The sequence below is a fragment of the Dermacentor silvarum genome, chromosome 5 (assembly GCF_013339745.2).
Source record: "Dermacentor silvarum isolate Dsil-2018 chromosome 5, BIME_Dsil_1.4, whole genome shotgun sequence".
Lineage (NCBI taxonomy): Eukaryota > Metazoa > Arthropoda > Arachnida > Ixodida > Ixodidae > Dermacentor > Dermacentor silvarum.
Window position 1 is genome coordinate 64,836,107 of NC_051158.1, and position 24,306 is coordinate 64,860,412.

Consider the following 24,306-nt stretch of genomic DNA (forward strand, 5'->3'; position numbering starts at 1 on the left):
TCGCAAATAATTCACACCTTCCTTCGATTCTCTGAGTAATGAAGGGCATCCGTTCACAAAGTGTCATTACAATGAAGAGAAGAATGTCTACATAAATTTTTACTTTGAAAATTTTGTAAAACACTAGTGCATCATTGCAGCCCCTCTGCAGGGACATGACTAATGGAGCAAGCTCTAGGATCCGAGGAAAAGCTTCTCTAAAATAAATTTCCACCACGAAGGTTCACTAACTTCATGACTGCATCTTTTGTACAATACAAATAAACAGAAACTTTAATTAAATGCCATAACAGGCAAGAAAATGCAGTGCAGCCGGCGTGCTTATAAACCGTTTATTCTCAACAAACAGGTGAGAGAGAAGCAGGGCATGTATTTTACAAGGGAGGAGAGGAGAAAAACATAATATACGCGACTGGAGTGTAAGGTGAAGAGGCAGCAAGAAAAACAAGACATGCACAGACAGACAAGAACACGCACACATAGACAAGAAAAAGAAGAGGTGTCCATCCTTTTCAATTGCAATACCCTAGGTAGTAGTTTCTCCTCAACGGAGACATGACTAGCTCAAAGTTTGATGCGTCCCCTATCCCGGAGTTGTGGAATGCTTCCTTCCTCCCACTGCACTAACTGCAGCATGCCAAAGTTTTCTCGGTGGCAGGGAAAACTACGTGGTGGCTCCTCCAGGCATTTGTGCGGACCTGAAGAAGTACAGGCCTTCTTCGATGTCACAGCAGTAACCAAACATGCAACACTAACATTCCGTTTCACCTGTTATACAACCTAAAGCAGCCACATAGGCTAGCATCAGTTACAGGGCACTTCTTGTGCCAGTACCTCACATGCGTGAAGCACTATTACCACCTCATCTAGACAGTTGAGTGCCTTTCCTCTTTGTAAAAGTGTTCTCGCATGATTCAACAGCAGCATTCGTCTTGAAGAAAGCATGCGTTCAGCAGCAGACACTGAGAGCAGCATATAAGGTCCGTTCCACTGGATTACCAAACCATACATATATTAGCGAAAACAAGAAACAGATGCCGACCAAGGTGAAACTATATTTTTTCTTAACCGACATTTCGGCCCCCACACGGGAGCCTTGCACACAATGAAGCTTCAGTGCAAACTGCAAACGTTTGTTAAGAAAAAAAAAATAATAATTCACCTTTTACTGTGCTGTCTGTTTCCTGTTTTCGCCATGATTCTTCCCGACCAGACGAGATTTCGTCAGACCCTTAACTTCACCGTACCTAAGACATTAAGCTGTCATTTAGAAATATCACTACTTTTCCAATAGCTTTGTGGCTTAGTTTGCCTAGTCAATGAAACTTTTGTTTGAAAGGCGACAATTATCATGGTCTAGTTTCAACTCTCAGCCCTTTGTGCCAGAGTAAAGTCCCAATTGCCCTCCAAACATTCCTGTTCGGCCAAAAAAAAAAAAAACAGAACCTTTTGAGGCAACGTGGGGAGGTGGCTTGTACATTTTGTGTTGCACTGTAAAGAATACGTGAGCCAGCACCCGGCGTAACAATATCCTCTACTGCAAAATTAATACTCGGTGCAATGTCATGATGTAGCTTGAAAGGAACATGTATGCTATGCTGCCAGCACACAAACGTTTGTGTCAATCGGTCTAGCCGTAGGCACTTGGAGCAATTTAACTTGAATTACTTTTCCAGCGGCAAAGTCTAAATTTGAATAAAGTGTTTCACTATCAACCTCTCACAAGCTGTGCAACTACAATCCTAGGATGCCTGCCGAAGTCTATATAGCAAAGGAAAATGCATATTCAAAGACAAAAACAAATGCCATGGCACTTTCTGTTGCTCCTCACAACCATTATGTTAAACACAAGGAGCCAAGTACTGCCAATAAATACCGGAAGCACAAAATAAAATTCCGAGAGAATTCTGTCCTCGATGTACTGCTACTGGCCCACAAGCACACAGCCCTCCGCCAAGAATGGTCGAGAAGTTATGATTAATGTGCTGCGATGAGTGTGCATGCATGTACGCAGCACCCAATTCTGTTACCCTTAACAAGGTCTGCCCGTTGTCCTCCAGGCTGCCAAAGAGGTATAGGCAAACCTCTGCATGTTCTGTCGACAACAAGCGATGCACCCCTTTTGCAAGATTTCTGAATTTGCACCAAAAAAAAGGGGGGGGGGGGGAACCTCATCATCTGCAAGCATTTACAAAGCACGACATATTGCAGTGCGAAGGCACAATTACAAAGAAGAGACACACGTCACAGGCACCTGTGACGTGATGACGTGCGACGAGCACCTGTGACGTGTCCGTCTCTCTTCTTTGTAATTGTGCCTTGTGCGCTTGTTGTTAAGCGAACACCAACTTTCCCAGCAACAAGTTCTGCAGTTTACAGAGCATGTCAGTCATAGCAACTATCTGTGCAGAAACCTCCCAAAATCCCAACAGCAACTTTACCGTGCCTGCAGAAAGGCAGTCACCGAGTTAAACCACTAAACTCAAACCACCATACGTCTTAGCCACTTGGAACGCCCATGCTTTTCCTAGACTTAAACTAGACATGTAGGGTTTCTCACTAATTCAATGAGCACAGTAAATGGTAACATTGACAGGTGGGCCAGTTCAATTCAGAAATTTATGATGCAAGGCAACGCTAGAAAGAGATGGCCCAGAAATAAAAATACAAGAACAGTTCTTGATCTTCCCAGCTCTTTCTCAACCTACCTCTTTCCTTTAGAGCTGTTTTGCATCATGTTTAATGAAAGCAGAGAAAACTAAAATTTTAAGACACCGCCAGGACAATGTAGTGCTTAGTACATTAAATGCACAGCCCCTAGTTCAAAATTAAAAGGTGCACAAATACAGCTGTAACAAATGTCTGCGTTGAAAGGCAACACAACCATCCTGTGACTGAACGCCTCCTACTACAAGAATAACGGGACCATGACACCATAAAACTATTGCCGATTCCAAGTTGCCACTTCTAGGATGTTCTTTGCCAAATGTGCAAATGACCTCGAACTCGCCACATCTAACGCCAGGCTTCTCTTGAATGGTGATCTTTGGCCAAACATTTGACGTCTGTGAGGAAACCTGAGAGGATATCTGTCAGCTGCCTAACATAAACAGCGAAATTAGCTTGCAGAGCCTCTAAACTGCACACATACTTAACAAATGCATGCTGTGCACTACCAGGAAAGCTCTATTCACCAGAAGTAATTATGAAGTTTAGTTGGTCCATCTCATGCCCATTTTAACTACAGCTTTCCATCTGCGTAGTTGCTTTTTTGTTTGATCCTCAGCAGTGGTTCCACTCAACTGCAGGCACTGTGTTCTGAAACAGGACCTGATGCGAAGCGCTTCCTTGAATCCACTGAGTGGAGAGCAGTGCTGCTCCTTGGCTGAAGCAAGTGCTCAGCTTCAACAACACTCCTCAACGATTCCTACGACGAGGAGTTGCTTGTGGAGTTGGAGGTGCATTCCAGTAGATGCCGAGAGCATCTGGGCACAATATTTTCTTGCTCAGGGGGGTGTCACTGACGTGCAGCAACCACTTCAGTTGCAGTGCAGCACTGCTATCCACTTTCTTGAGTCGAGAGGAAAAACATTCTGGAATATGGGAGTAAGAACTAATCTATGTCGCAGCCCTGCGACTAAGTTCTAATTGTGACCATCGAGTTCCCAAGACCGATGAGGACATAGAAAGTGGCTATTGGGGTTCTTGGCACGAGCTCATGTCAGTCGTCAGCTGACGTCTAAGAAACTGCACCCCAACACTAGGAAACACATGAGTATCTCTCTAGACTACAGGGTTTCCTCCATTCCTTTATAAAGGCCAATTGCAAGGAAATCTCACTCTGGCTAAATTGGCAATACGCGGGTAATATTGGTATACTATTGAAGCAATCTTGGCAAATCTGCATGACTGGTAATTGTTGAACTTTCTTATCTAAGATGCATGCCGCACGTGCTACGTAATCTCGGAGTTCATGCCCAGGAGCTGCGCTGGTTCTGAACGCTTTGGGTCATATATCAGTTCCGGTGAGTTGCAATGGCATTCTTTTTTTTTTTTAGTTTTGGCATCAAAAATGTCTACTTTTGCAAGCTTTCAGTCGTGTGCCCACTCTTATTTTAAACTGAAGCTAGGCTTTTTATCTGGTCAAAAATTTTCTTGCAGCTCACCTTTAGAAGGAATAAGTCAAGCCAGAGCTGCTGGTGATACCGGCCAATCAAAATGCAAGGAGCCTTGCGCAAGACCAACCGTTAAACAGATGGGAGCTACTCCAGTGAAACCGCCGCTTCCCTGCAAGTCTGTACTGCACGTAACGAAACTCAAGCAGCGTTCTACAAGCTCAACTTGGCTTCAATGAGCATGCCCTCATGACAATGTTGCTGCTCTCTCTAGTACTGAAGTAAAGCAGCTCTACATGTTCATAAGTATACTCACTTTCACAAAGCAGTTTTCTAACCACCACAAACAAATAAAAAAAAAAACACATTACTGGCTGACTGAGCAGCACTCGACAGTAACCTTGAGGACCATGTTAAAGTTATCCCATAGTTCATTCAATTTTGTGACGTCAACTGTAGGCTGTGTAAGTGTACTGGTGGTCTGCTACTTCAATGTGTGTTGTGGTTGTCGCCGTCCTTTGCACACACACTTGTGTAACATGTGAACAAGGCCCCAAGGAACAGTTTAGAGGACACAAGGTACACTCATAGCTACCTTCTCTGCCCTTGCTAGATATGTGACAGATTTGTGCATATTTTTTCCGAAAAAGCTACATCAGCTCAGAGGGTTCCTTTTACACACCTACCGCCGCACATACAGATATGATTCTTGTAGAGAACAGTGGTAAACATTGTTACATTATAATTTCATATACTCTCATAAGTAGCGCACATTATAAACAGCATTTGCCCAATTCTGACATGTACCATTCTTTCCTCTTTTCTAATGCATGCACTGTTCTTGCAGTCGAGATGAAAAAAAAAACTGTGCTCATGTGGTTCCTGTTCTGCATTTGATCCTAACACACATACCGCCTTCTCTACTTTTTCAAAGCATGTTGGGAGTGGGTAAACACATCTGTTGGGAGTGGGTAAACACATCTCTCTTCCAAATAAGTTAGGCTTAGGTTTAGGCCTAAGTTAAAGCTTGTTCACAGAACTTCAAAAGTGGAATAATCCTATTTGCAATGCTTCAATCCCTCTCACAATAACACACTAACACCAAACTTCCGTGTTGTTTGAATAAAAGCTTTTAGCGAGTGAGCAAAATTTCCAAACCTATAAGCATTTACATTGTGATGCAATCCCATGTGTTTAATTCTCTGCCCAACAACAAAAGGTACTGTGTCTACTTAAAACATCAGTAATGTTTTCTTTTCTTTTGTTGCAAAAGAAAATAATGCTGAATTTCTCATATGTGAAGCGTGCAAACAAAAAATGAATTTACACAGACCTGCCCATAAATAGCTTAGTTGTTCCTTGTTAATCATTACACTAGATCCTACAACAAAAATGTTGGTCATCTTGGCTAAAAGCTCCTTGAGTACATACAACTGATTCAAGGCACTGAAACAACAGACCACACTTGCTACGACAGCATACTGTGGACAAATATGTCGAGGCAAGAAGTCAGAACTACACGACACCAAAACCTTGCCAGCATGCAAGGTCCAGCTTGAAGTTGAAAAAAACAAAGCTTCCGAAGAGGAAGTGAAAACAGCAGCCCTATTATGTGAAAACAGCATAAGGTTTTTGGTACAAGGTTGTCAAATCAGTGCGACTCTCATAATACGTTGGATTTTCAACCAACACAGCAAGACTGCTAATTATCGATTCCTATTTTTCCCCCCACTTTGGCCTGCATTACCTCCTGCTGGTGCTGGCACAAATGCACTCAATTCAACGTGTAATCAATGTTTCCCTAAGCAAAATCTTACATTTATCAAGCTCGTGCCCAGACAGCACTCGCCAAAAACAATGACACCATCCAGCAAATGAGAACAGTCACACCTTTAAGTATACTGCATGCGTGTTACGTGGTGTTTCTCGAGAACACCTGTGCACCAGGAGGACATACAAAAAAAAAAGAAAAAGAGGAAAGGAATACATCGCATTCATGAGTAACTGTCCCAACCAGCCGTGCCCTAACACACACCGGCAATTACTACCACTGCCAAGGTGCCAAAAGATAGCGAAAATGAGCTCTGCAGCTAGTCTACTTCAGAGCCTGGTATGCCCACCCACCACACATCACACCCAAGCATCTTCTGCTGAGCCATCTGTTCTTAGAGGTGATCACATACTTTCTGTGCTTGAAGTGTGGCATTTTTGTTTCCTCGTGTAGTCATAAGCTCCAACCTGCCATCCTTGTCGTCTCGTGTCGATTTCTCATGTAACAACAGTTACATGAGAAATCTACAGTATTAGATGGCTCCGAATTGCGCCAGCTTCACGGCAGGAGCTGCAATTTGTAGCCAACATGAGACGACGATTCAGCCACAGGGAGCATAGCATTTTGTCAGATTTCCATAAGCATCAAAGTAAAACGACAAACGCCACCAGCTGACGCCATAACCTAGAGCAGATGACATGAAGGCAAGAGGGAGCCACCATCAATTGGTTTACAATGAAAGGCCAGGTGCAGGCGTTAAAAATCTTTTTGGATAGATGGCACGCAAGAGGATAGAAGAAGCACTGCAAAATGGGTGGAGGTGGGACAATGTGATGGCACTTGTAGAGGCTGCTGAAGTGGAAGCACAGCAGATGCAGGTGTGTGTGTGTGTGTCCAGCAGTGGTATCTTCAACCAGCAGCGGTGGCGGTGTCCTCAGGTCTTCTGTCGGGCAGCTGTCATCATCATGAGGTGGCAGCGACAGCTGTGTCTATGGGGCAGTCAACTTCTCCGGAATCTGTGTGGCTTTCTTCCTCAATTGCGTAGCTCAGCTTGTATTTCAGGCGTACCTTGTCCTGAGTAGAGAGACCGGTGTGCCTTGTTAAAGCACAACAGGGCAGCACTTGTGACGAGGAAGCTGCACTGCTTAGCATCCATTTGCTGCGACATCTGAATATGACCTTTCAGCTCTAAGCTGACTGATGTTTGACTATCAATAGTCTTGCCTTACATAAATAATCGTGGGTTGAGTATCATAAATACATAATAAAATGATCGTATGTTTCGTGCCTCACAAAGAAAAAGAAGCTGCATCAGCAAGTACAGTAAACTTACATTACTTCAACTATTATAAGCTGGCGCCAATGAAGGCCGGCGCCCATGAATTTCTATGGGCCCAAACTTTCGTTATTATGATTCTTAAATGGGCCTTCACTGGATAATTTGAACTTGACTAGTCAGCACGCCCACACCTGACCCCTATGGTGACTCCAATAGCAACTTCTTTAGTGGCAGCATCTCTCTCGACTGAGCTTAGGAGCAGTGAATGCACTGAACACGTGTCCTATCAAGAACAGCTATTTTCGGCCTGCCCAGGAGGTTTTTCAAGCAATAACCGTAGCTTACAATGTCTGATTACGGTATTTACTGAATTCTAACGTGTGCACGTGTGCCCCCTTTCTTTTTTTTTCTAGAAAATGGGCCAAAATTGCTTGTGCAATGCCAATCGGGTATGAAACCAAAACTTTCGTCACGGCGTATGTATGCTTTACCACATAGCACAAATGTACTGTGGCAAAGCTGACTTAAAAAAAAAAGGTGCGGCAAAGCCAATTTTAGAACACACTTTGTACACAACGTGGGTGCACCACCTTTGATTTGAAGCATGTCAGACTCGGGCAATCACTGCCAGAGGAATCGGCAGTGTGTTCTAGCATTTTTCTAGATCTTGTTCAATTCAACCCGCTGGATGATACAATCAATTTTGTCCGCCCCGTCAGGGTCGACAGTATTTGCATCATGGAACACATCCTCTACTTTTTACACAGTTGACAAGAACATGAGATGGCATCTGCCCAGTGCTCAAGAATGGGACTTTATAGCATGCAGTATTGCCACATGCCGCTGGCCATATATGTCAGTAAAATTTAAACTGCTCCCGATCACTGTGCTAATACAGTATAACCACAAAGTGAAGAAGGATTAACGAGTCAGAGGACATAAGAAAGTAAATTAAAATTTAGCTGCCCATACTGTATTTCAATATTGGCAATATTGGTCACAAAAGCAGATATTTGTATACAGTCAAACCTTGATATAACGACGTTGTAATTGCGGCAAAAAACTTCGTTTCACGAGTCCCCAGAACATTCGTGGTGGCAACATCTTGTCAATAATCCCATAATCACAATAATCACGCAAGAAGGTGAAGCCATAATAGCGTTGTTATGAGTGCCAGCGCGTGCGGTGCCGATCACACCAAGAGTTGTGCATCGGGGTGGCTCACGGTGTCCGAGATTAGCGTGCTGCGTCACACGGCGCCGTAAATCTTGGACGCCATGGCTGACTGCGCTTAGTGCCCGCAGCTGCCATCAAATGGCTCCCTAAAATTAAATAAAGTGACGAAGATACAAATATTCGTACTGAGAGAAAAAAAAAAGGAATGTCACGGTTGCACCAGAAAGGTATCGGATCATTGATGGCAACAGCAAACAGACAACTACACGAAGTAAGGTTTGCAGTTTTATCGGTGTTACGTATGCTCAAGCAAAGATCTCGCTCAATGACCAAGAACACTTGCTGTCACAACATGAGCAAATGCTTCGCAACGCGACTCGGAAACTTGAGACTACACAACTGCCAACAATAGACACACAGAAACAGGAAAATGTGCATCAAGGCACCAACCATCACGGCTCAGCCTTTGCACGAGCCAAATATCACCTCCAAGACAGGGCGTGTGACCCGCATATAGACAGCCATGCGCAGCTACAGCAAAGGTAGAGAGGAAACGCGCACGGTAGGGGGAGAGGACGGATGGCGTGCATCCCTTGTGCCCCTCCCCCCCGCCCCCCACACACACCTCTAGTGCGTGCTTGATCATGTTACTGCGCGCACACCTCTCCCCTGCCCCCCAAGCACTGAATGAATCGTCGGCTCATGTTTCTCCGAGCACTCCAAGCTGCCACGGGCACTGCAGCCTCCACAAGTTGTTAGGCAACAAGTGTTGGAGCGCTGTTTCCTGCATACTGCATCCTGGTGCATGCGCTTCGATGGCGTTTTCAATGCTCAAACCTTTCATGCGGAAGGACGCTTCCAAGTAACATTTTCCATGGCTGACATTTTTATCGTTTTTTGCTAGCTTCACCAGCCATACGAGCTCCAAGTACATGCTTGAAATGGCAGACAAGTTCATTATATTGAAACTGTGTCCCTAAATTACTTTGTTAAATTGCGGAAAAAAATCCACGGTTTTCAATAGAACCAATATCAGGAAAGTAAAATTCTTTGTTTCATCAAGGATGTTGTTATATCGAGGTTTGACTGTTTGCTTGCAGCTCAAAATTCTGGAAGCAATGTCGAATGCTCAAGAAGAGCGGCTAGAAAAGGCACATTCTGGACAGGTGTGCTCATTTTGACCAGAGGCTTCGCCAGCACATAGCCAGTGAGCCAACATGCCAATACCGTGAGATCAAATCGATAGCATGGTTGCGTTACTAACAATGCTGCAAAGCACGTTTGTAATTTAGCGTTGTTCACATGCCCCCTGATGTCCTTGCAAAATACCGACAGGCTATTAAAGGCGACAGGAGAGTCTTTGCTGTCCCGTCCGAGGTATCACACTTGTGCCTTTATCGCACAGACCGAATAGTTTTTTTCCCCAGCGATATCAGCATGAACGTTCATAGTAAACGTCGGATAAGTCAAACCTCGATATAACGAATTTGTACTTGCAGCAAAAAACTTTGTTATATTGAGAAGTTCCTTATATTGAGGTCTCGTTAATTCAGTAGAACTAAGATAGGGAAATAAAAATAGTTCATTAGATAACGAATTTCGTTAAATCGAGGTTCGTTATATCGAGGTTTGACAGTATAACGAAGGTAAGTTCATTTAGGATGCAACTTTGTTATAACAAAACTTCACTGCATTCATGCCAGTCTGGCCAGTCTGATCTGATTTAATGGCAAAGAACTGGAGCTACTGCAGGTTAGTGGGTACAATGCCCGACTCACTTTGGCGGGGTTGGCAATTAGCATGACTTGGGTGATGGCAGCAGCCGGCAGGATAGGGTTGTGAGGTGGTAGCTCAGTGGCCGAGGGTGACTGCACCTTGATCCGCATTGTCTGCACGAGACGCATGAGTGACGACACAAGCAGAATGAGAAGTCAAGTTTAAGAAAAATACAGACACCAAAGACCACTTGCTCAGCAGTGATCCCGGTACACTTCCTTCAACTTAAAGGGCCCCTAAACCACCTCTGATATTTTTTAAAGATTTCAAGTAAACACGCGCATCGAGTTCAGAATGCCGTCACGATCAATGATGCCAAACGCTGTAGCGCTACGAGCCGCGGCCGCACCATAAAATAAAAAAACAATGCCGTGCTCCTCTCCGAGCCTTTCCAATATTCCCAGTCGCCGTTGTCATCACCAGAGTGCATCTGGTGATGTCAACAGGGGCGATGATGTCAATTGGTCGAGCAAGGACCTACGACTTCCGGTTAGTCTGCTAGCAGGTACGTGCGCTCCCTGCTCTTCCTCGTCGTGTTGCTGACTTGTGCGTCCTTGCGAATCGGTAATTACAGCCCGCAACGCAAGTGCCAAATCACTCATGTTCCTACACAGTCGTGCTTAGCGGTCTGATCAGTGGCGCGAACAGTGTGTGACAGTCTTGGACATTCTAGACGCGCGCGCAACACAGGGTCTATAGTGGCACGCTTCACATGAACACGAGCCGGCATGGCAGCAACAGCGGGTAGCCGAGAAGCACGAAGTTGTGGCTAAGGCCCGTCCACGTTACCGGCATGGTAACTCGCCGCATGCCATTTGCCATTCGCGGGCCGCTGTCGACGGTGGTTTTGCTCACGAACGGCGAGATTTCCTTGCCGTAGAGAGGACGAAACTGGGACCCATTTTTGGGGCAGCCTCGATTATCGCCGCTGATCGCACGAAGGCGCCGATATCATTGCTAGGCCTCCTCCGGTTCATTTTAAAGCTAAAGCGGACGGTGCTTCGGAATGAATTGCCGACGCTCACAAGCCACAATATTTTCTTACCGTTGTCGCTCTTCGCAATAATATCGCAATACGCTATTAGCAGCGCGGTCGGCTGCGATGCGAGCATAGCTAAGCCGGTCGTCTGCTGTTGGTAGCTGCGCACTGCAGCTGAGCTCGACAAGTATCGGAGCTCTCGATCGTGTTTAACGTTTTACAGTGGACATCGTTTTTCGTAAAATGCACAATTTACGCATCACTTTATCTAGCGGAAATTATTTCGCTTGGAACAGAAGCTGCAGCCGACATCTGCGTCGCCGGTGGCGGAGGCGCGCAGCTTTGCTGTCGTCAATTGGCTCGTCGATCGTGGTGCGGGCGGTGCACTGGCCGAACTGCTGTCAACTTGGGACACGTCTCACGCGGCAGACGTTCTACGACACTGAAGGCCGGTTCACTGTCGGTATGTCTGCCGCTAGCATGGGCGTGCCTAAACCGGAAGTGGAAGCGCATTAGCGATGACGTAAGTGACGTGACATGTGGAGGAGCACTCGGCGAGGAGGAGAGACCAGCAAACGAACGACGCATAGCAAAGGAAAGAGCGAAATGAGCCAGGGCCATGTTTCGACCATCAAACACGTTTAACTGCGCTATTACGGCACCATTTCGAAAAATTCTCGCGGCTACGTGTTCGTTGTAGACTCGTGCACAGCTGTAACACCCCAACTAAATTTTGACCTCTGGGTAAGACAATTCAAAAATCTTGGACAGTTTGTGGGTTAAGCCTAACATCTCATTAAAAGCTGAGCAGCTCGAGATTCATGCTCATATCCAATACCTGTAGAGAGGATAATACAGTCAAGTACCGATTTTCAAAACGCCAAATTTTTAGAACATGCTCGATAATTCGAACACCCCATAGAGTCAATGTACAAAAACGTCTGAAATTTCAGACGCAAAAAACCTTCGCCATCTGATTTTTCCGGACTTGTTGCCATGACCACAGGTCCAAAACAGCAGTAAAGTAGCCACCGCCATTTTGACTATCTCGCCTCCTCGAACTGGCGCTCTCACATGCAGATCAGCTGGCAGTCGTAGCAACCACCACGGCAACGCTAGGCCTAGCTGCCTCAACGTTTGCTACCACGGTATTTTTCATCGGTGCGGTATTTTTCATCGAAACAATTCGCCGCTGTTAGCATTGGCACAGGCTCGGCCTTCGTAATCCTCGCCAATGTCTTGGAAACTCTGAAGGCACAGCGCATAGCATAATACTTGTTTCGAAAAGTCAGCTGTGCCTCAGTACAGCAGTGTTGCGCAGTGAAGCATACGCGAGGTATGCGGTGAAGCATATCAAGAGTGGAAAGGGGCAATTGTTACGGGACACGAAATGTATTCCTTAACCACACACTCGTGCACCCGCCACCTCCTATCACAGTACAAGCTACGATACGCCTAATAAGTGTACTGGCAGGCCTTCAGAGTTATTTCGGACGTGCCTGTGGTGATTTGAGCCCTTGGGGGTAGTAAAATGCATGCATTCGTCTTTTTCAGACTGCCCGATTTTTCTTATGTTTTCGTGGCCCCTAGGGAGTCCGAAAAATTGGACGTTGACTGTACCCTCACTTTTGCTTGTCTCTGTTGAGCAAACTTCCGATAAGTTTAACGGATTCACAATAACACAACTGCAATTGTTGACAAATGTAGCCATTGGAAGCATACCCGTGCAAATACTTTCCAAGTCACTGGGAAACTCTACAAACTCAATTTAAAAGGTTTTCAACAGTGTGACTAGAATGGTTGCCTTAGCTGCATGTTCACCTTGGGCACAGCTGCTTGAAAGGCAATCCGGCGGACAGGCAGGCTGCTCTGACTTGTGATGGACACGACAAGCACCGACACATGCTCCTGGGGTCGGTTTCGTGCGATGTGTACCACTGCACGCACCCCATTCTGCTCGTGCAGGTTTAGTGGCGCCTGTGAGCCTGCATCCACCATACCAGAAGAGATTATAAGAAGTTTGCATTAATTGTACATCAAATGAAATACTGTTGAACCTCACTTTAACAAAGCCGTACCTCACAAAAGGAAATGCTTCCTTTAGATCCGAAATTCATTATAAGCATATATTTGCTACACACTGATGTTGGCTACAAATAATATTTTTGTCATTATATCCGATAATTCATTATACCTGTGTTTGTTATATCGAAGTTATAGCGACTGTAAGAAGGTTTCACATCCCCAATCAACATACAAGCTATCAGAGATGCTGTAATAGAGGATTCCAGGTTAATTTGACCACCTGACGTGTTTTGAAGGGGCTCAGTATCATCCCATTCCGGGTGACACCATCATGAAAAGTGCCGGCAGTAGGGAGCGAATGCTTCATCTGCCTCTCGCTTTATTGGGTCTCCATAACTCGAGATTGCACAGCCTCCAGTAGTAAACACGCGGGATGACAGCTAGCATGATGCCACACTGTCTCGTCTCGGCACGCCCACTACTTGCACACGTGGAAGATTACCTCTAAAGCAGGGTGGCGCAGCTGCGTATTTCACTCAGCTGCGTTTACAGCCACGGCCGCGCCAGAAAACAAGACAGGCACCAACTGAGCCCCCCTCCCCCCTACCCCCTCGTGTGCGCTTGATCATGTTACTGCGAGGCCGCTCCCCTCCCCCTTTCCCTTTGCTCGCGCGGGAGGGTGGCACTCGTGAAGCCAGCATCTTCCTTGTCTTGCCCTCGCACGCTTCCACTCGCACCTTATCGCACTTCTCGGACCTTATCGCACTTCGACTTTATACGAAGCAGGACGCTGTTCCACTTTGGCGGCTGCTCTTGTCGCGTGGCGCGCAATTTAAGGCGTGTGTTTGCAAGAAGCCGTTTGTAATTCAATCATTTGACCATCTGAATCCATGGAAGTTTCCATTTATTGTCTTGATATTGCTTTGCAGTGGCAGTGAAATTTCATTACATTGAAATCGCACATAAACACACTTTGTTATACTGAGGTTCTAAATACATAGTGTTCTATGGACAAGACATTATGAAAAGTTAAATACTTTGTTATATTGAAAGTTTCGTTATATTGAATCTTGTTATATCGAAGTTTAAGTGTATCTGGCATTCGCACACCTCTATTTAACAGTCAATGTATGTGCAACAGCACTTAATATGGCACATGACCAAAGCAGCAGGAGCGCCCCCTCCTCACCTGGCTGTATCTGCTCCAGGGGCACAAACAGGTTGTTCAGCATGTCATCCGTGGCCATCTTAGAAGGGGAGCCCGGCGGATGCCCCTCCATAGGGGCCAGCATGGACGGTCCAAGGGGAAGCGTCTTCGGGCCAACGTTCAAAGACTGGAAGACTCCTGCCGAAGCCTGGACGCTGCTGGAGCTCGCAGCCGGCAGCAGGGGCCGTGAGATCTGGTTCAGCGGAATCTTCTGTGGCGTGCTGCGGATGACAAGAAAAAAATTGATAAAAATTTAAATTCTGGGGTTTCTCATGCCTAAACCACAGTATGATTATGAGGCATGCCATAGTGGAGACTCCGGATTAATTCTGACCGCCTGGGGTCCTTTAGTGTGAACCTAAATCTACATACACGAACATTTTCGCATTTCGCCCCCATCAGAATGTGGCAGCTGCGGTCAGGATTGAAATCGCGACCTCAAGCTGAGCAGCGCAACGCCAAAGCCACTAAGCAACCACGGTGGGTGGGCAACAAGAAGTTGATAAAATATTATGAGATGGGCACTGTTTGAGCTCAGAGGTGTGGGTATATTTTTTTCTTTTCGAAAGCTAAACATTTCGGCAGCACTGCCAGTCTAGTTTAACTGGTTAACTATAAAGTTAAAATCAAATCATCCGGTTTAAGATCTCAAAAGTGACACACTGGCTATGAAGGATGTCGTAATGAGAGGGGGGGAGGGGGCTCCGTTCAACCATCTAGGATTCTTTAACCCCTTCTGTGCCTTGGACGAGCTGGGTTTGTCCGTGCGTTTTTGGTAAAGGAAGACCTCAGCTCGTCGACGGTACTTTTCATTTTCTAGCAATGCCATGGACGAGCACTGCTTGGCTCAGTGCTTTTGTCATGCTTTTGGTAGATGGCAGCCCATAATCTATGGGGCAGCGCTAGCAGAAGCGAATTTATCCTGTCTGAGCAAATAAAAGATCTTGGCAGCTGGGGTGTTTAAATTTATTTTGGCCATTTCCAGTCAGAATTTGGGGAAATAGCGTGGCACAAAAAGAGTCAACACTCACGTAGCTCCAAGTACGCTAGCATTTTTATATGCCGCGAGCATTTTAATTAGTCAGTGCAGCCAAAAATTGCACCCACAACCTCGTGTTCACAGCAGAATGTCATAGCCATTGAGTCACCAAGGCGGGTAGTTAATAGCATCTCCAAAAATATGGGATTTATTAAAAAGTGGGTTTAGGTGGAACTTATAAAAAAAAAAATTAACCAGCAACCATAGAAGATGATTTTCAATTTCAGCAATAGCTTTCTATTGTGATAGCAAATATATGGACACTCCGGGTGAATTTCTGCTGCCGGCGTTGCCATGAGGTTCCGGATAAAGTCCAAGTGCGATAAGATTGCAGCCGCGTGGTGTATGCTGTAGGTACGACGGAAAGTGTGCGAGTGTCAGCCGAGAAAGATGGTGGCTTGATGCAGTAGCGTGTAGTCGCACACACAAGGGAGAGAGTAAGGAGAGGGGGGAGGGGGAGCCCGATTAGGCCGCTGCCAAAAATTTACGCCAGCAGCGAAGTAGAATACACTTGTTAAACTCTAATTTAAATAGCTGTTTGTCTGGTTAAGCTCTGTGCCACCAATATGGCCGCTCCTGTTTATGCCTCTGCAAGCCTGGTAATCCGCAAATGATACCAGAATACCGGACATGCTAAAGCTCTCTAATTATAAAGGTAAAAAGCATTCCTGCTGTTCCCGGACTGTTCCAGCTGATGGCTGTGGTGATGAGGACTCTGCCGCTTCATTGCAAATGGACGCTAGCAACACTTTTGCTCTTTTGCATCGTACATTTGCAGCACTTTGTCCTTAGCGTGCTCCAAGGGTTGTCAAAATTAACAGATCACGGTCACATACGTCTGAATTAATGGCTGTTTGATGACATTAAATAATGCATATACTTGGCACGACCAGAGGGTAAGTCGGAAGGATCCAATTTTCCGAATCAACGAGGGTGGTCGAATTAACGAGATTTTGCTGTAAGCTCCAATCACAGCTTAGCACTACATCCTGTCATTTCTTCAATTCCTTCCTCCATCTTTCCAGCTGTTTGAATAGCGACTTTTCTCTGCCCCTCTGTCCCCCACAGTAAACATCTGGCAACCCTGAAGCTCCCGGAAGGTATTTTCAGCTGCTAAGTGCCAGGGCGGCAGCACAAGGATAATAATTTGAGCAACTCCACAAGTGCCACACGGGCAGTGCTCACGTGGGGAAGTCTCCCTGGGAGCCGGGGTTATGCGGCAGAGCCTGCTTGATCAGGGACTGGCCCAGGGCATCCAGTTCTTCGAGGCCGCGTGACTTGCTCAGCAGAGACCCACCTGCACGACAAGGCAATGGCAGCACGGTTTTGAAACTGTTGCATGCTAAGCAGATGCGAAAGGTTGTTTACACATAATAAAGAAAAAAAGGAGGGGTTCAAATAGCAAAACTTTCCTAATCAAATCAAATCGAATGAATATTTGATAAATGTGACCTCTGAATAGTTCCTTATTTCTAGACCGCATTAAAAATGAAATTTATGTGGAGTCTGCTAAAAAGGAGGCACGTGGGGCATTGTGTTTGCTGAAGGAGCTGAAAGTAACACTGCAACACCGCATGCACTTTGATGGGCGCTCATATGAACACAAAGAAACACTTTTGTGTTCAGCTATCTTAGCAATGCCGCCGATGCTGTGGGAAATGAAACCAGCAATCAAATTTTCAGTCTATACTTGCCGAAATACCTTTACCACCTGTCATCACCATCAGTCAATTTCACATTCACTGCTGTACAAAAGCCTCCCCCAGCAAATGTTCAAAAAATGCCCTAAACTCATCACACAACCTAACACTCTGCTGTGCTTAAATGATTTGCCCTCCCTTGCACCTATCCTACTACTGCACCAGTTGTCTACACTATGCATCACATAACCAGCCCAACACCTGCACACCTTGACAAGACAATTCACTCTAAGCCCTGATAACTTAATTATTTCTGTTCTGTTCTAATTTCGTTCCACTTTTGCATTTTGCCAGTGGTCAGAAAGCTCAAACCACCAGCTGCATTATTACTGGGATCAATCAGTCACAAACGGTGGATGATATGAAAGGATTAGAATCGAGTGAAAGGAGCCCTTACGTTAGTTACATGGACCCCCCCCCGCCCGTGATTTTCAAATTGCTACCATTACCTGTGGTGGTGGCGTTGCTGTTCCCACCGCCAATGTTGTTCATGTGGTTCCCCTGCTGGATGTAAGAGGGCGTCGGCCGCAGCGGGGAGGACAGCAGGCCGCTCGCAGTGCTAGGCGCCAGCATTGTGGGCTGCGACACCGCCTGGTGCGACGGGGAGTAACTCGGAAGCCGCGATTGGGTGGCGGCATTCCCAAAGCCCACAAACGGGGCAGCCCCAGCACCCCCAGAGCCAGCACCGGCACTTGCACTACCCTGGGGCAGCCCCGGTGAGAAGAGGGAGCCCAGATCTGCCATGCTGCTGGTCGCAGTCGGAGGGCCCGGATCGCCTATGCCTGCGACCCCAAAGTGCACACACCTTCAATAATTTGTCTTTGATTGATTGGTTGATCCATGGGGCCAAATCTCTCAAAGGGACACCGGGGCTATGGGAGAAGCTATACTGGTGGGCTCCAGATTAACTTTTATCACTTGGTGTTCTTTAGCATGCAGCTAAATTGATGTACACCAGCATCTTTGTATTTTACCCCATCGAAATGCAGTCCACATGGTTAAAAAGCAAACCCAATATTCTGTGCTGAGCAGCAGAACAATATAGCCACTAAGCAACCATAGTGGGTAATCCCTTGTTTACGTTTCAATCATTTGTTTCGAGAATTTTATTTGTTTAACAATAGAGGAGCATTTGAATAGTAAGACTTTCTAATCAAACCGAATATGAATAATCAGAAAATTCTCGTTCCAAATATGGAACCAGGCTATAAAAGTTATTATGAATATGCACCAACTAGCGCGTCGATGCTCTCTGCTGGACAGAATGCAGCCGTCTTCCGTTAATTCGACCTTGATGGGACCGACGAAATTGATCGAATTATCCAGCGGGCCGAATTAAACAAGATGCAGAAAATACGCCATAACACACTGCTGATTTATTTAGCAGTATTTTCCTAATTGTTAACAAGCCCCAAATCGAAAGCATGCATACTTTTTGTGTGTACAAAATCTAACACACACCCGGTTTTTTAGCAATAAATATAGGCAAGGGTCTAATATGCATTGCACATAGATGGCAGTTTTTTTAAAGTCAGCTTTGCCGCAATACATCTGAGTTATACAGTGAAGCACTCGAACGCCGCGAAGGCGCTCTTGGTACAGTGAAATTTCGTTGATACGACCTTCATGGGAACCAGAAAATAAAATGTATCATCCGAAAATTTTATTATCCGAAACACATTTCTCCTATAAACACTTGCCGGGAAATGAAAAAAAAATTATTAACCCCAAACACGTAGGCAAATACATAGTGTAAATACATAGTGCAGAATCGTATCTCAACGAGATTCCACTGTAGAGTCTTTCGGCTCAATTTTATTGAAAAAAATAAATAAAAGGGCACGTGTTGGAATTGTGTAAATACCGTAATCAGATATTGTGACTTACGATTAATGCTTCAAAATCTTTCCAGAGCAGGCTGAAAATAGGCGTTTTTCGACGGGAGATGCGTGTTCAATGCATTCACTGTCCCCTAAGTTTCGCCGAGACAGATGCTGCCACTAAAAGGTCGCTATTCTGGTAACACCATAGGGGTCAGGCACATGCATGCAGACCGGTCTAGTTCGAATTATACTGCGAAGGCCAATTTTTACGGTCGAAATAATGAAAGTTGCGGCCAATAGAGATGCATGGGTGCCGGCTAGGTACTTTGGCCAGGTCGAATTAATCAGTCTAATTAACCGGAGTTGAATAAACTAAAGTCTACTATATTTCCTTTAAATAAAGGAAAAACGGAACACACTACTTCAGTGCAACTATAGTGAATAATAAAGAATATTTCACCCAAACTGATATAAGAAACCAGCAAGTAACCAAAGAAACAAACATTCTTGATAATTTTTTTTTCAACTTGTGCTGTGCTAGCAGGGACAAGAGCGGAGTAAAAGAGACAGAGCAAGTTTTTTTCATTAAGTGAATAGTGGCCATTCCCGAACTAGAACACTGACAGTTCACATGATATTTGTGTCTTTCATAAATAAACCACAGCTTTGGAACATGACAAAATGGTGTGGTAATGACCTACACAACGTGGTCTAACCCGTGCAGAAAATTCACTTCACCATCCCTTTAAAACAAACCTGCCTGGTTACGTTAACGAGAGTCACGGAGGCTCACCGAGCGCAAGTAGTTGGTCATCAAGCAGGCTGAGGTCGATAGGGCCCTTCTTGGGATCTTCACGAACATCGGGTCCCGGGGAGCCAAGGTCCAGCAGGGAGCCAGCAGCCGCTGCAGCCACCGGCGCAGTTGATGCGACTGCATTCCGACACCACCCAAAGTGCGCATAAGTTTATCGGGTGCAGGGGGTGAGAATACACATACACGCTAACTCTTCAATACAGAGATATGGCCCATCTGCAAACATATTGCAATTTATGAAACATCGAAGGCAGCAGCAGTGCTATCTTGTGATGCTCTTTTCAGCCAGAATGCCTGAGAATTTTTTGTGTTGTGGCACTGTTCACGCAGAAGGGGATGAAAGAGAAAGAAATCCAGTACAGGTCAACATCCGATGTGTTGGACTCCCTAGGAGCCGCGAAAATGTCTGAAAAATTGGGCAGTCCGAAAAAACGAATGCACGCCTTTTACTTGCCCCTAAGCGCTCAAATTGCCACAGGCACGTCCAAAATAGCTATGAAGGTCAGCCAGTACACTTATTAGGCGCATTGTAGCTAGTACTGTGATAGGAGGCAGCGGGTGCATGCGTGTATATTTAAGGAATACACACCGTGTCCCATGAAAATTGCCCCTTCCCACTCTTAATATACTTCACCGCAATACTTACTTTGTGTATGCTTCACTGCATAACACTTCTGTATTGAGGCGAAGCTGACTTTCAGGAACCCGCATTAAGCAATGCGTCATGCTTTCCTAGTTTCCAAGACAATTGCGAGGATTACAAAGGCGAAGTCAGCACCACTGCTAACAGTAGTGAATTTTTTCAATGAAAAACATGGCATCAAACAGAAAGAAGATTGGTACCAAACATCGAAGTAACTAGGCCTAGCACTGCTGGTGTGGTGGCTACCTACAGCTGCCAGCGGATTTGCGTGCGAGAGCGCCAGTTCGAGGAGGCGAGATAATCAAAATGGCAGCGACGGTGGCTTTCAATTAATGCTGTTTCAAAGCTGCGGTCATGGCAAAAAGCACAGAAAATCGGATCGCGAAGATTTTTGGCATCCGAAATTTCAGACGTTTTTAAGACCGTTTTTTCGTGGGCGCCGCCATTGCGTAGCCAGTGGCGCCATCTATGGGCGGTTGGCATGCTGGCTTGGGCGAACGCCCGTGTTGTATGCTGTGGTATACGCTCAGCGGCACAGTTTCTGGTGGATTTTTTCGCACTCGCGCGGTCTATTTAGCATCAAATGGCGTCTTCTACGTGGGGAATGGTCCTGTGAGGCGTAGTGGAGGAATTTAAGTCTGATGTAATCAAGCGGCTGGAGTAACTGTTGGTGTTAGGGCGGACGGAGCACCCAGCGCGAGCTGTGCACGTTTGTTTGAGCCTACAATCAGCCTCAGATAACAGTTAGGTATTCCTGAAAATTAGTTTCACGAATGTTACCTTACTGCAGCATTCTTAGCACTGTAATTCTAAGCTCTGGTTTAGCTGCAACGAGTAGTTACTAAACATTTGACGATCCTAACAGCGTGGGTACCGTTCTGCTGCAGAATAAGTCGTGGTGTTTACTTGACAAGTGTTCAAGTTGTTATGTGTAGATACACTGGGCGACTGCCTTGTTTGCTGGGCAAGGTTTCCGCCTCCAAATGAAATAGTTTGGTTAATAATAACCGCATACCGTACAGTGTGAATCACACTTTTCGAGTGGTCGAACGACCAGCTGCAGACTGTGCGAGAACCCGAGGCAGTACTAAATGCTGCGTTATAGATCTGTTTGTTCTATATAGCGTTTGGTCCAAGTGGTCCATGCATGCGGTACGACCATGCAGAGTCTTATTGCGTCGTTATCCCGTGTTCTGTTTTACTTTGCCGCAAAAGGAGAACATCTGAACTCTTTTTTTTTTCAGTCTCCTAAGTTCAGTCATTTACAACCCATTCACCCACGTTACGGAAATTGTGTACTTACAAATAGCTGTTGGATTCTCTTTATGCGATCCCCTTTGTATATTGTGCCTCACAGTGCAAAAAAGGCAATGCCGATCTAAGCACAAAGCAATTGTGTGTATCATGTTGGCTTGCCAACCGCAGTGCTCGCTGTGTTCGGCCTCTTGCAAGAGGCTAACGTAGACAGTGATTTGAAGTCTACTAGACTTAAAATGCTTGAGAACGATTCCGGTGGCTGATGCAAATGTTCTACAACAACTCTTTGTCGAGTGAAAACCGATACATCCAACATAGATCACAACACATACACACACCCAACTGATGATGCGCGTCGCATTTTTGCACATGCAAGAGAAATTTCCAGATACTGTAGCTACTGCTGCACCTAAAGGCTACACAGTGGTTGTTCGACGACCTCGTAAAAACTGACATCCCGTAAATTGCACTCGGAACTAGCTAAAACACTTACGAATCGTTCCGCAGCGCGCGACCGGCAACACATTCAAGCCGCGCCGCGCCGGCTCGCACAAGCCAGAGAGGAGGAAAGGCTCATCGCGCACCCTTTCCTCCTCGCCCGATGAAAAGGTCTATACATCGACTCCATAGGGTACATGGAAGTGCTGCGAAGGCGTCCATATTATGGGGCATGTCTGAAAAATCAGTCGTTGACCGTATATTCCAATGGTTGTTGCTGCCATACCTTTGCACCAGCAGACCGATAGAATGTGGTTGTTTGGATTATAGGTCCGTATGCCCTAGTTGATGTCAGCATCACAAGATGGTGGCATAAGCACTGTTGAGCACGTCTGTGTCTCCGTAAACTGTAATATGCTTACGGACAGGCAATGAAACACTTTCATGTGATCCATGCATTAATGTGGCTCTGGCAATGCGAATACTATAATTTTATTCAAACTCCGATCAAGAGAAATACACTGCAAGCGAGGAGCGTGAAAAAATTTGCAGCTAAGTTGAGGTGGTGGTTGTTACAGTAAAACCCCGGTGATACGAACCCGGCTGGTACGAATTTCGGTGTGATACGAATTCGTAACATTCCCCGGCCGAAATACATTGCTCACAATACGAAAAAAATCGGCTGTTCCGAACGTGTTGCCGCGGACGAGCCAGCGGGGCCACCGGCACAGCCGGATCTGGGCGGGATCCATAGTCGCCAAGCAACCGACTACATCGCGCGGCTGCACAATCTCTCATTGGTCCCCACGTCGAGCGGACCGGACCACATCACAGCCTAGCCGATGCTTAGCGAGAAAGTAGACGAGGACCGCTGCTGCAACGACGACCAAGGCGCAGCCCCGACGGTCAAAACGCTCCCTGCACTCGGACGTGCTCAGGCGTTCAGTGGCGTGCGAAAACATTCCCAAGATCACGTGCGCGCACTTATACGCCTTTCAGAAGGCGATCATTGACGATTTGGACAAGAAGAAAACGTCCCGTTGATACATTTTTCAAAGGACCGCGAAAAAAAAGAGAAAAAGAAAAGCTGCAGTTTCGCCCGAAAGGTGAAGCAACGGAAATGCAGCAGCAGCAGCGAGCGAATTGACCTTTGCGCTGTCTCTCGCTTCAACGCGAACTAAACGTCAAAGGCACAGCGCATACGAAGCAACTGGCACTAGGCTCACTTTGTCAACATCGCAGATCATTTTGACGATAAGGTCCGCGCGGGCGCGCACTACGCGCACGTCGCAGATCTCTTTCAGGATACGGCAGTAACGGCACCCGCGCGGGTGCGTCGTATCTGCAACGTGCCGGTCGCTTGTTGCAACTTAAATCGCGCACCGCGCACCGACAATGCTTTCAGCAGCGCGCCAAATCACGTGGCGGCGCCTCCGACCGGCATTGCTCCGACACCGCCAGAGAGCAAAAGCTTAGGCGAGACCCTCAACGCCGCGCGGAGTAAAAAAGAACCGCGGCGTCACGCCAAGGTCGCCGTTTCTGCGTGGCGCTGGAACACGCGTGTACGTGCCGACGTCTCATCAGCCAACACTGCGGCTGCAGCGCAGAGGGAAGCAACGGCGGAGGCCCAGTTCGGCCAACGCTCGCTTCAACGGCAGAAACCGAAACTTCAGGGAGCGGGCTAAGCGGCGCCGGGCCGGCGGGAGCGACGGACGCGCACGGAGACAGTCGAAGGTGAGGGGGCTACGAGGGTGTTGAGAGGAAGGGCGAGGGGAGGCCAAACCGCTTCCCTGCCGCCCTCCTCCCTCACCTGCGACGGTCCCCGCGCGCGCCCGTCGCCGTGTCGCCTCTTCGCAACCACAATCTCGCTCTCTCGCCGTGCCTGCGCCGCCAGCTCCCTGAAGTTTCGTTTTCAGCTGTTATCGCGAAGCGAGCGCGGGCAGTTATGTGGCCCTCGCTCAATATGTGCTTGCGCGCCGCGATATTTCACGAATCGCACCGTTCGTACGTCGTGCTATGGTGCACGTATATTTCAAAAATAAGTCCTTTTAATTCGAACAAATTTTTGGGCCCCTGCGAGTTCGAATTACCGAGATTCGACTATACATGGAAGTCAATGGGATTTAGGTCGGGACCGCGAAAACACGACGTAGCAGCTGGGAAAACGCAGCAGCGAGGAAGGTATCAATGGGGTTCCACTATTAGAAATCTTTTCTGGTAAAAATAAATTCATTTTTCTTGATATTGTGTATGTTTTGATGATA

General features: G+C 46.4%; 1 protein-coding gene across 2 annotated transcripts in view; it reads right to left on the minus strand.

The window, feature by feature from the left end:
• Nucleotides 1-318: 318 nt before the first annotated feature.
• The window catches only part of LOC119453417 (ADP-ribosylation factor-binding protein GGA1), a 54,871-nt gene continuing 30,883 nt past the window's right edge, over nucleotides 319-24,306 (minus strand). For both annotated transcript variants that reach the window (XM_037715445.2, XM_037715444.2), the window contains exons 10-16: nucleotides 19,684-19,821; nucleotides 17,517-17,849; nucleotides 16,553-16,664; nucleotides 14,311-14,549; nucleotides 12,918-13,081; nucleotides 10,120-10,230; nucleotides 319-6,960 (exon numbers count right to left, since the gene is read on the minus strand). In XM_037715445.2, the coding sequence (XP_037571373.1) occupies nucleotides 6,850-6,960; nucleotides 10,120-10,230; nucleotides 12,918-13,081; nucleotides 14,311-14,549; nucleotides 16,553-16,664; nucleotides 17,517-17,849; nucleotides 19,684-19,821 (1,208 nt within the window). In that variant the 3' untranslated portion in view covers nucleotides 319-6,849. The remainder of the gene's footprint in view (nucleotides 6,961-10,119; nucleotides 10,231-12,917; nucleotides 13,082-14,310; nucleotides 14,550-16,552; nucleotides 16,665-17,516; nucleotides 17,850-19,683; nucleotides 19,822-24,306) is intronic.